Below are 12,686 nucleotides of genomic sequence, written 5' to 3' on the forward strand. Positions count from 1 at the left end.
GGTTGGGGGGGGGGGGGGGGAGTTAGGGGGAGAGATGGGGTCCGCCAACATAAAACTAATCACTCCTCCTGATATTACATTTTATGAAGAAGCAGCCCATCGGTGCACGAAAAATGAACCGGATTGAACATTTCTGAGCCTTTTCTCTCATTTTTAAGGGATCATTATAACATACTTGCTAACATTTCAGTCCTGGGCCCCGGGGCACAGTTAACCCCGCCCAATGTCCGCCTTAGGCCCATTCAATGACGGGGTAGTCCTGCTCAGACCCCCTCACTTACCAGAGTGACCCTCCCACTAATTATGAGGGGGCTGCACATTCACTGGCCCCCGATCACAGCAATTAATCCCTTATTGAGTTACTGATCATAGACTTGGGGGTCACTACTCTATCCGAAGATAGAAAGAAAAAAAAAGTTTGGCCTTTATCTTTAAAGTTGAGCAAAAACGTTGAAATATATTTCTAAACTATATCAATGTGACAGCAGCAGAGATCAGAGCTGTGGGAGGGACCACGCAGAGCCTAGTTATCAAAAGGTATATCTGGAAATAAGCATCACATGTAGGGTGTATAAAGCTGAACTCCAAACACAAAAACTTTTCTTTGAATCTATTCCCCAATAGCCACAGAGAATATAAACCAATTTTGTGTGACCCGTATCCCTTTTCAAACCCAGTTATCACTTTGTAAAAGTAGCAGTGCTGTAAGTAGCCTGTGCAGAGATCAGAGCTGTGGGAGGGACCCAGCAGACCCCACCCACTACAGGAAACTACAGGAGGGGGTGTAGACCAGACCAGTCACCCTGCACAAGGAGAGAGAGAGCAGCAGTGACCGGTCTTTATTACAGGAGGGGGTGGAGACAAGACCAGTCACCCTGCACAAGGAGAGAGAGCTGTAATGACCAGTCTTTATTATAGAAGGGGGAGGAGACAAGACCAGTCACCCTGCACAAGGAGAGAGCAGCAGTGACCGGTATTTATGATAGAAGGGGGAGGAGACAAGACCAGTCACTCTGCACAAGGAAAGAGAGCAGCAGTGAGCAGTCTTTATTAAAGGAGGGGAGGAGACAAGACCAGTCACCCTGCACAAGGAAAGAGAGCAGCAGTGACCGGTCTTTATTACAGGAGGGGGTGGAGACAAGACCAGTCACCCTGCACAGGGAGAGAGAGAGCAGCAGTGACCGGTCCTTATTACAGGAAGCTCCAAGTCTCACACTGGATTACTGCACAGATCTGGAAGAAATACACAAAGCTCACCAAGATTCCTTTTGCCCCACTGTAGATAGATAGATAGATAGATAGATAGATAGATAGATAGATAGATAGATAGATAGATAGATAGAACTGGTCCCTTTAGTGTGTGTGTGTATGAGTGCAGTGGGGATATTAGATTGTAAGCTCCTTTGGGGTGAGGACTCATATATTGTCTTCTGTACAGCGCTGCTGCTTTGGGTGCGTTATATAAATACAGGAAATGTTTTTTCTATGATGATGATGAAGAATAGGATACGACAGATGTTCATGGTGAGGGAGTCTTCGTACACAGCCCGGGTCATGGGGAAGTGTAGTGCTGGAAGAGTGTACTTGATTAGGCGACCAGCTGTGCGGTGAGACGTGAGCCGCCAACGTCCTGCCAACCATGTCCATGAACGGCTCTTCTGGGCTTTGTGCTAACTAACCGCTGTGCGCAGTGACACAAAACAGACGGCAGCGATGCCACGTCACCCGCAAGGGGGTGGAGACAAGACCAGTCACCCTGCACAAGGAGAGAGAGCTGTAATGACCAGTCTTTATTATAGAAGGGGGAGGAGACAAGACCAGTCACCCTGCACAAGGAGAGAGCAGCAGTGACCGGTATTTATGATAGAAGGGGGAGGAGACAAGACCAGTCACTCTGCACAAGGAAAGAGAGCAGCAGTGAGCAGTCTTTATTAAAGGAGGGGAGGAGACAAGACCAGTCACCCTGCACAAGGAAAGAGAGCAGCAGTGACCGGTCTTTATTACAGGAGGGGGTGGAGACAAGACCAGTCACCCTGCACAGGGAGAGAGAGAGCAGCAGTGACCGGTCCTTATTACAGGAAGCTCCAAGTCTCACACTGGATTACTGCACAGATCTGGAAGAAATACACAAAGCTCACCAAGATTCCTTTTGCCCCACTGTAGATAGATAGATAGATAGATAGATAGATAGATAGATAGAACTGGTCCCTTTAGTGTGTGTGTGTATGAGTGCAGTGGGGATATTAGATTGTAAGCTCCTTTGGGGTGAGGACTCATATATTGTCTTCTGTACAGCGCTGCTGCTTTGGGTGCGTTATATAAATACAGGAAATGTTTTTTCTATGATGATGATGAAGAATAGGATACGACAGATGTTCATGGTGAGGGAGTCTTCGTACACAGCCCGGGTCATGGGGAAGTGTAGTGCTGGAAGAGTGTACTTGATTAGGCGACCAGCTGTGCGGTGAGACGTGAGCCGCCAACGTCCTGCCAACCATGTCCATGAACGGCTCTTCTGGGCTTTGTGCTAACTAACCGCTGTGCGCAGTGACACAAAACAGACGGCAGCGATGCCACGTCACCCGCTGCAGGCTTGTTCAGCAAGACAGATCCGGAGTGTGTGCAGGAACCCACACTGATCGCAGTAAACTGAAATCTGATTGGCTCCTGAGGCTTACTGAACCCCACTGATGTGCATCATCTTGTTAAATAATTGTTTCAGTGCCGGACATCCCTGTGGAGTCCCCATTCTAGGGTTCCCATCGCTCAAAACCTTCAATCAAGAGATTTTCCACGTAGTACTTTTTTTTTGCCCCTAGATGTCCTCAGTCTGGTGGCCAGCATCATTCAACCCACTTCCTCTTAGCCCAGGTCACCCTAGACCCGCCCCCAGCCTGTGATTGGACAATGAAAAAATGTTTGCAGCAGAGTGTTTAATCTGTCACTCTGCTTTCTCTTCCTGTCGGCATGCTTCTTATCAGCACATGAACTGATTGGCTGATTGTGTTGCTTCTTCTTCTCACACTCCAGCTCTGCTGTTACCAGCAGATACCAGGTCAAATTCTGCACAGGGGGTCTCATGAAGTTAGGTCTCTGGGAGCATCTCAGGGGTTGAGTCTTGGTTCCATCCTCCAGGACAAGAGGTGATGCACCTCTGTCTTTAAGCACCTCAGTAGATGGTGGTTTAGAGGGCTCCACTGCAGGACTATGGATGGACCAAAGCTGGATGACCATTGGACTGTAGTAATATTGTCAGGCTCCATGGCTTCTCCTGTGAGTCTTGAAGATAATGGTGAAAGAGCTGGAGACAGCAATTATTGAACCTCTGGTGGATTAGGTTCTTCTAGAAGCCCATTATGGGACTCTATGTGGGTCTCAATGGGTTTCAGGAGTTAACAGTGTAGACATCTTGTTTTCGTGGCAGGAGTACTTCTCTATGGATATCGTAGACTGGCACGCCTGAAATGGGCTGTTGTAGGACAACTCCAGGGACATCTTCCCATTGGGGTTTGCAACTTTCTTTGGTGGTGTGTGCTTTTACATTGGTAGTCCCCAGGCTGAAGGTCAAATTCTTAATGTCTAGCGAGCAGCACCATTCTTGGAAGAACACAAAACAGGGTCCCTGGTCTAAGTGTGTATTTTGCAAACAGCCATAAGGAAGGCAGAAGTGCTTTTACATCATCTGGGTGGCAGTCTTGGTGGTGTGGTTGCAAGTCGGCACTGCCACTGCAAACCTGGAAAAGTGATCCACCATAACTAGAACGCAATGGTTTTTGTCTTCTGACAAGTCGTTGGTCAGTACTTCCATTGGAGCAGATGTGTACCAAGTCAGAATTTGGGCCTCAGCACAAGAAACAGACCACATACTGTCAGCAGACTTGTTCAACCAACTGGAACAGACTCACACATGGCTTGTCTCTTGAATCAGGGAAAGTTTTGTGGACACCACAGCGTCCTGCTTCCATGTGGATTCTCTCTGCTACAGAGAGGGCCCGGACCCTTGATAGTACAAGCCGCTAGGTCATGTTATATGTGTTTTGATGGTCTGCCTTGATGTCTGTGGGCCTGTGGGCCAGTTTCACTCTTGTCCTGTAGGCTCATATTTATCTGCAATATGAGATCATCTAAGGCAGTGCTCCCCAACCTTTTTATCGCCGCGGACCGGTCAACGTTTGATAATTTTACCGCGGCCCGCTGAGGGGGGGGGGACGTTGATTGTTTATATTTTAGATTGGAATCACCTGTCCCGATAAATCCATATTTCAAGTAGGACTCATGGTATTGTCTGTTAAAAGTTACATGTTTCTTTGATGTTGAAGGCCCTTCTTCTGTCTTTTCACTGGGCCTTTTCTTTTTCCCAAGGAAACTTTCTAACGACGTCTGTTTCGTACTCATTTTTGCTAATTTGTGGGTTAAATTTGAGCAAACACAATATACACGTACACCAAGCACTGTTAAACATGAGAAAGTACCGGTGAACAGAGAGAAGAGCGATACACACCTTCTCTTTACCAAAGCTACAACGCCACTGCCGCTTGCAGCCGCTCAGCTCCAGACGTCACCTAAAACCGCCCCGATATCACGATATTTTGCGCATGCGCGGTATTGGTGCGGCTTTAGGTGACATCTCTCAGCTCCCGGTTAACCTCTCGTCCTGGAAAGTCGGAAAAACCCGAGAGAAATACACCACAGTAAATAAAATGGAAATAATTTAATGTTCCTTGGGCGGCCCGGTACCATTTGATCCACGGACCAGTACCGGTCCGCGGGCCCGGGGGTTGGGGACCACTGATCTAAGGCACTGCTGCCTCTGTTAGTTTCATCAGATTGGGAATAGGATTTGGTGATGCTACTGCTCACTGTCCTCTTGCTACTGCTCACTGTCCTGCTGGAGAGGAAGCGGTACCAAAGGACCTGTACTACAATCATCTCCCTGCTTCTGCTTTATCCACTCTCTGGATCTGTGCTTTCTCCACCACTCCTTTTGCTTCTTGGCTATTACCCCACCAGTCATCAGATCACTGGTTATCATGGTGTCACTTCTGAGGAGTCAAAGCCTTGCCTCTATCTAGGTGGCTGCCTCCACATGGCGACACCATACAGAACAAGACACGGCAAGTTAGTGTTGGGGAAACGATTAGCTGCAGGAAACCAATAGGCAATACTAGTGAATCGTTCCTTTATCTCGCTTGTGTTTTTTCGGGCACAGCTTCCACACTACAGGTCCTCTTTGATGCTGTTCTGTTTTTGTTTGTGCATTTCTTGCAGCTTACAGGTGACAGCGTGAGCCCTGCACATCACAGGTCATGGCACTTCAGAGGAAATCTGCATGCTGGGAACCTTCAAAGCTGCAGGGAGGCAGAGACATGACGTTTTTGCTACAACTGCGTTGCCTTTGACAGTACATTCGATATGCAGACAGGATCTCTGGCTGTCTTTCAGTGCCCAGGTTGGGAAGTTTAGAAGTTTTTCAGAGTTTGCTTTTTCACCACCCCTTGAGATTCCCTGATGTCTTCTCCCGGCTGGCGGTCTCGCTGTCGCAGGAGGCGGCTGGTGGCCAAACTCTGAAATTATTCTGTGTTGTAACGAGCTCTGTGAGGCCGCATCTCTCTAATTACTCATAATCTGTTATCACAACATCTGCCCCGCTCAGGGAATTGGGGCATTTTTTTCAATTTGTTCTTTTAGCTGAATTTCTCAGCTCTGATCTGTTCGACATTCCTGCCAGCTGCCAGCTTGTTATACAAGGATGAGTAAAGTGCAGTCACGGGCAGGAGCCAATCAGATATCATCTCTCTCTTGTTTGTTGCAGGGTGAGTGGATGAATGCATGGCTGGATGGACAAATGGATGGACTGAGGGATAAATGGGTGGATGGATGGATAAACAAATGGGTAGATGGATCGATGAGAGGTGGATGGATGGGTCAATAGATGAATGGATAGATGAATGAGTGGATGGATAGATGAATGGATAAATGGGTAGATGGATGGATGAATAAATGGATGGACTGGCAGCAACCAATTAGATACCATCTCTCTCTCTGTTTTTCTACAGGGTGGATGAATGGATGGACCAACTGGTAGACAGACCGACGGATGGATGGACAAATGCATGGATGAATGGATGAATTGATAGACAGCTGGGTAAATGGATGGATTGATGGATGAATAAGAGATGGATGGGTGGATATAGAGGTGGGTGAAGGGATGGATGGGTGCATGGATGGGAGGATGGATGGATGAATGCACAAGTTGGTGGAAGGATGGATGATTGGGTGGATGCATGGGTAAATAAACTCTGATCAAATGTTTTATTTAATCTTTCTCCAAAGCGAATGATAAAACCCTGTTGGTATGGGTGATGGCATCATGATATTATTGTTCCTCTAGTACTCCTATAGAGAGAAAGAGAGAGTTAAGGAGGGGGGTCAAGAGAATGAAGATAAATGAGAGAAAAGGTGAGATGAGAGTGAGAGAAAGAAAGAAGGAAAGCAGATGAAAGAGAAAGTGTAAAATGAAAGAAGAGAGAGAGGAAGATAAAACCTGAAGATGTGGAGAGTATAGAGGATCCGGGGAGGAAGATAAAGATGGAGAGCAATAGAGTGGAAGAGAAAAAAAGCGAGAGAGGAAGATGTTAAGAAGGTGGGAGAGAAAACGGGGATAAAGATGAGTAATGAGAGAAGGAAACCGAGCCAAAGAGAGAGAGAGAGAGGAGAGGGAGAGAGAAGAAAAAGAAAAGAAGAGAGAAGAGGACTGCGAGATAGTAGAGAGAGAAGGGGAGAGAGAGGAGAGGATATACAGAGAGGAGGAGAAATGGAGATGAAGAGAGGGAGAGCAAGAGAGAAGGGAACAAGAAAGCGACGGAGATAGAGAGAGAAGAGAGAAGAGAGAGAGAGAGAGAGAGAGAGAGAGAGAAGTGTAGAGATGGAGAAGAGGAGAGAGAAATGGAGATAAAGAGAGTGAAAGCAAGAGGGAAGGGAACGAGAAAGCCACGGAGATTGTGAGGGAAGAGAGGAGAGAGATAGAGAGAAGAGGAGAGAGAACAAATAAATCAATTCAATTCAAATAAAGCTTATTTGAATTGAAAAGAGAGAGAGAGAGAGAAGAGTAGAGAGAGAGAAGAGTAGAGAGAGAGAAGAGTAGAGAGAGAGAGAGAGAAGAGTAGAGAGAGAGAGAAGAGTAGAGAGAGAGAGAGAGAAGAGTAGAGAGGGAGAGAGAGAAGAGTGGAGAGAGAGAGAGAGAGAGAGAGAGAGAGAAAAGTAGAGAAGGAGAGAGAGAAGAGGAGGGAGAGAGAGAAGAGGAGAGTGGGAGAGAGAGAAGAGGAGGGAGAGAGAGAAGAGGAGGGAGAGAGAGAGAAGAGGAGATATAATAAGAAGAGAGAGAGAAGAGGAGAGTAGGAGAGAGAGAAGAAGAGGGAGAGAGAGAGAGAGAGAGAGAGAAGAGGAGAGTGGGAGAGAGAGAAGAGGAGAGACATAGAAGAGACAGAGACCAAGATAAAGAAAAAGAAAAAGGGGAGAAAAACAAAAAGAAAGAGGTGATAAAGAGAGGGAGAGTAAGAGAGAGTGAGGAAGAGAGGAAAAGTGAGAGAAGGAGAGGAAGCTGAAAATGGGGCAGAAAGTGAAGCAGAGGGCAGAGGAATAGAGGCAGAAATACAGAGTGACAGTTTGGAAGACGTCTCAGTAAATCTATTGATTTTCCCAGACTGGATTAAAGCAAAAAGAAAATCTCACAGTGAATATGAGAAACACGTATTCCCCCTATAGACAATGTTTGGAGAAAAGTTCTTCCCCTGCCAGATCAACACTATAAATATATATATGAGTGCCATTTCTTCACAGGCCAGGATATGATTGTTTTATAAGATGGGCAGAATGAGATAAGCAGCCAATCCATACGTGTGGGTGGGCTGGCAGCCCTGCTGGGGCACCAGATATAAGGCAGCGAGGGATAAGCCGGATTAAGGCACACACCAGGCATCTGGAAGGAGCAGAGAGATGTCTTACAAGCGTGGCACCTGCCTAGGGTTCATCATGCTCCTCATGGTCTGTCATCACCACGCCAGGGGGAAACCACTGTCCAGCCTGCAGGTAGGTGGAACAGGGCATCCTGGGGTGTCATACCTCTGTTCACCCCTATTTTGAGCTTCACCAATTTTATGGCTGCTGTCATTTGTGTTTCCTATTGTTCATTTTTTTTCTTGCACACAAAAAAATCAGTAATATGATTTAAGGAGAAACCTGCATTTATCTGACCACCGAGGCACTAAGCCTCCCAGCAAGTCTTCTTATTTAGGAAAGCAAACAGACGTAACCCATTGCACTCAATCAGCATACATCTATCACTGTTACCACTACAGAATCATGACACCTGGTTGCTTTGGAATACCCCACTTTGCCTGTACTAGAGAGGGAGAGAGAGAAGAGGGGAGAGAGAGAGAGAGAGAGAGAGAGAGAGAAAAGTAGAGAAGGAGAGAGAGAAGAGGAGGGAGAGAGAGAAGAGGAGAGTGGGAGAGAGAGAAGAGGAGGGAGAGAGAGAAGAGGAGGGAGAGAGAGAGAAGAGGAGATATAATAAGAAGAGAGAGAGAAGAGGAGAGTAGGAGAGAGAGAAGAAGAGGGAGAGAGAGAGAGAGAGAGAGAGAAGAGGAGAGTGGGAGAGAGAGAAGAGGAGAGACATAGAAGAGACAGAGACCAAGATAAAGAAAAAGAAAAAGGGGAGAAAAACAAAAAGAAAGAGGTGATAAAGAGAGGGAGAGTAAGAGAGAGTGAGGAAGAGAGGAAAAGTGAGAGAAGGAGAGGAAGCTGAAAATGGGGCAGAAAGTGAAGCAGAGGGCAGAGGAATAGAGGCAGAAATACAGAGTGACAGTTTGGAAGACGTCTCAGTAAATCTATTGATTTTCCCAGACTGGATTAAAGCAAAAAGAAAATCTCACAGTGAATATGAGAAACACGTATTCCCCCTATAGACAATGTTTGGAGAAAAGTTCTTCCCCTGCCAGATCAACACTATAAATATATATATGAGTGCCATTTCTTCACAGGCCAGGATATGATTGTTTTATAAGATGGGCAGAATGAGATAAGCAGCCAATCCATACGTGTGGGTGGGCTGGCAGCCCTGCTGGGGCACCAGATATAAGGCAGCGAGGGATAAGCCGGATTAAGGCACACACCAGGCATCTGGAAGGAGCAGAGAGATGTCTTACAAGCGTGGCACCTGCCTAGGGTTCATCATGCTCCTCATGGTCTGTCATCACCACGCCAGGGGGAAACCACTGTCCAGCCTGCAGGTAGGTGGAACAGGGCATCCTGGGGTGTCATACCTCTGTTCACCCCTATTTTGAGCTTCACCAATTTTATGGCTGCTGTCATTTGTGTTTCCTATTGTTCATTTTTTTTCTTGCACACAAAAAAATCAGTAATATGATTTAAGGAGAAACCTGCATTTATCTGACCACCGAGGCACTAAGCCTCCCAGCAAGTCTTCTTATTTAGGAAAGCAAACAGACGTAACCCATTGCACTCAATCAGCATACATCTATCACTGTTACCACTACAGAATCATGACACCTGGTTGCTTTGGAATACCCCACTTTGCCTGTACTGCTTTACCGGGCGGTTATGTATATGCCTGTGACCAGCTGGGATATTATTATTATTACTATTATTATTATTATACAGGATTTATATAGCAACAACAGTTTGCACAGCACTTTACAATATAAAAGGAGGCAATAGAGTTACCAAACAATTCACGACAAGCTCATGAGAGCTTACAATCTAAAAGTTAGCAGCTCACCCGGGATCTGTTCCTTTAAATTATTGCAGAGTGTTGGGTTGGCTATGCCGGTACGAATGTCCTATCAAACGAATGGGCAGGTTAGCATTTGAGGAAGGTTACAGAGCTGATGTATGAAAAGAGTGCTATGTAAAAAATAATTCAAGCAGCCCATAGAAATTCATTAGCTTCCATCTGTCATTAGAGCAGTCCACATCTGATGCTGAAGCAAGAATTCTAACCGGTTGCAATGGGCAACAAGCATCTACCAACTGTCAATACCGCAGTCCAGGTCCGAGACTGACAGGTGTGGTGGCAATAAATTATCATGCTTGCAGACTTTCCATACATCGGCCCCTATTGTATGTAGCACAGCGTGCTCCTAAAACAGAATCGTAATTGTTATTAAATCCTGCCTTTTGCTTTAATTTTAACTTTCAAAGTATTTTATTAATTTTCCAAAGTAGAATAAAACAATAAAATAGCACATGATGCACAATCAGTATAGCATACGATTGCATTTCAGATTCTTCCACATTAGCATAGTCAAGTAGTAAGGGGGGGATCACTAGAAGCCATACACACAATATATAATAGTTCTGTAAGACAGATCATATCTATCACCCTATTCTTGCCAATTTATCCCCCATTGCTTTAATTTTAATTGCTTCCCACCATCCTGTCAAACAAATAACAGTCAGCTAGACTTTTAAAACAAAATGCAAAGTAAAATCTAAATGCCGTAACCCTTAAGAAATCATTTTTTTTTCCCCACTGTATTGATAACAATAAGGTGATGAGCAGTGAATTTGTTTGGGTTGCTCTGGGCTGCAGCAGTTTGCATGTCCCCACGGCTTGATCCCCATGGGCTCAAGGAGAGGTTGATTTTTTTAAATCTTGTAATAAATAAGTTTGATTACAATGTCTAGAAATATGGCCTAGCCGATGCCCTAGCTATGAAATAACCAAAGACATGCTGGTAGGGTAATTGGCTCCTGTCTAAGTTGGTCCTAGTATTTGAGCATGTGACATAGGGACCCTTAGATTGTGAGCTTCCCGAGCATAGGGACCGATATGAATGTGCAGTATGTAAAGCTCTGCGTACATTGATGGTGCTATATAATAAATAAATGAACCCCACTGCCTTCCTCCTAGAGCTTGTCCAGGTTGCTAGAAGATAACTTTGAGCGTTCCTACGCTTCCGATGAGGCGGACCCACAGCTGGTACCGACCGATTCCCTGGACCAGCTGGAAAGGAAGGTTACAGAGCTGATGTATGAAAAGAGTGCTATGTAAAAAATAATTCAAGCAGCCCATAGAAATTCATTAGCTTCCATCTGTCATTAGAGCAGTCCACATCTGATGCTGAAGCAAGAATTCTAACCGGTTGCAATGGGCAACAAGCATCTACCAACTGTCAATACCGCAGTCCAGGTCCGAGACTGACAGGTGTGGTGGCAATAAATTATCATGCTTGCAGACTTTCCATACATCGGCCCCTATTGTATGTAGCACAGCGTGCTCCTAAAACAGAATCGTAATTGTTATTAAATCCTGCCTTTTGCTTTAATTTTAACTTTCAAAGTATTTTATTAATTTTCCAAAGTAGAATAAAACAATAAAATAGCACATGATGCACAATCAGTATAGCATACGATTGCATTTCAGATTCTTCCACATTAGCATAGTCAAGTAGTAAGGGGGGGATCACTAGAAGCCATACACACAATATATAATAGTTCTGTAAGACAGATCATATCTATCACCCTATTCTTGCCAATTTATCCCCCATTGCTTTAATTTTAATTGCTTCCCACCATCCTGTCAAACAAATAACAGTCAGCTAGACTTTTAAAACAAAATGCAAAGTAAAATCTAAATGCCGTAACCCTTAAGAAATCATTTTTTTTTCCCCACTGTATTGATAACAATAAGGTGATGAGCAGTGAATTTGTTTGGGTTGCTCTGGGCTGCAGCAGTTTGCATGTCCCCACGGCTTGATCCCCATGGGCTCAAGGAGAGGTTGATTTTTTTAAATCTTGTAATAAATAAGTTTGATTACAATGTCTAGAAATATGGCCTAGCCGATGCCCTAGCTATGAAATAACCAAAGACATGCTGGTAGGGTAATTGGCTCCTGTCTAAGTTGGTCCTAGTATTTGAGCATGTGACATAGGGACCCTTAGATTGTGAGCTTCCCGAGCATAGGGACCGATATGAATGTGCAGTATGTAAAGCTCTGCGTACATTGATGGTGCTATATAATAAATAAATGAACCCCACTGCCTTCCTCCTAGAGCTTGTCCAGGTTGCTAGAAGATAACTTTGAGCGTTCCTACGCTTCCGATGAGGCGGACCCACAGCTGGTACCGACCGATTCCCTGGACCAGCTGGAACCGGAACTTCAGTGGAACAAAAACCGGGTCGAGCAAGGCGGCGGTCCCCACGTTAACGAGATGACGCTCCAGCAGCTGCTCAACGACCCCGTCGGTACGCCACGAAGATACAGACAAAGGAGCAAAAAGGGCTATTCCAGAGGATGCTTCGGGGTGAAGATGGACAGAATCGGAGCATTCAGTGGGCTCGGGTGCTAAGTTATAGGTAAGATGTAGGGGCATGACCCAAAAAGTTAAACCCTTTCACTAGTGTCCTGCCCCATCAATCAGGGGATGCTTCCATTTTCCCATCAGACAGAGGTAGTATTGTATCAGACTGTGCCACTAATATAGGTCATGATAAACCTTAAAGGAGAATCTATGAGGTGAGTGAAAATCACTCAGCCTCATAGTTGGAGCCGACGTGTGACAATGAAACTGTCACACGTCGGCTCAATAGATCGAGAAGTGAGCGAACACATACCGTCGCTCGCTCACTTCTCGATCCTGTCCCTGCAGAGAGCCGTGACTGTCAC

General features: G+C 45.5%; 1 protein-coding gene across 1 annotated transcript in view; it reads left to right on the top strand.

Moving 5' to 3' along the window:
- The first annotated feature begins 9,138 nt into the window (after positions 1-9,138).
- The window catches only part of LOC108799427 (C-type natriuretic peptide 1), a 6,921-nt gene continuing 3,373 nt past the window's right edge, over positions 9,139-12,686 (top strand). Inside the window, exons 1-2 of the mRNA XM_018571281.1 lie at positions 9,139-9,287; positions 12,073-12,376. Of these exons, the coding sequence (XP_018426783.1) occupies positions 9,195-9,287; positions 12,073-12,369 (390 nt within the window). The 5' untranslated portion in view covers positions 9,139-9,194 and the 3' untranslated portion in view covers positions 12,370-12,376. The remainder of the gene's footprint in view (positions 9,288-12,072; positions 12,377-12,686) is intronic.

The sequence above is a fragment of the Nanorana parkeri genome, unplaced genomic scaffold (assembly GCF_000935625.1).
Source record: "Nanorana parkeri isolate BGI_ZX_2015 unplaced genomic scaffold, ASM93562v1 scaffold1724, whole genome shotgun sequence".
NCBI classification, from domain to species: domain Eukaryota; kingdom Metazoa; phylum Chordata; class Amphibia; order Anura; family Dicroglossidae; genus Nanorana; species Nanorana parkeri.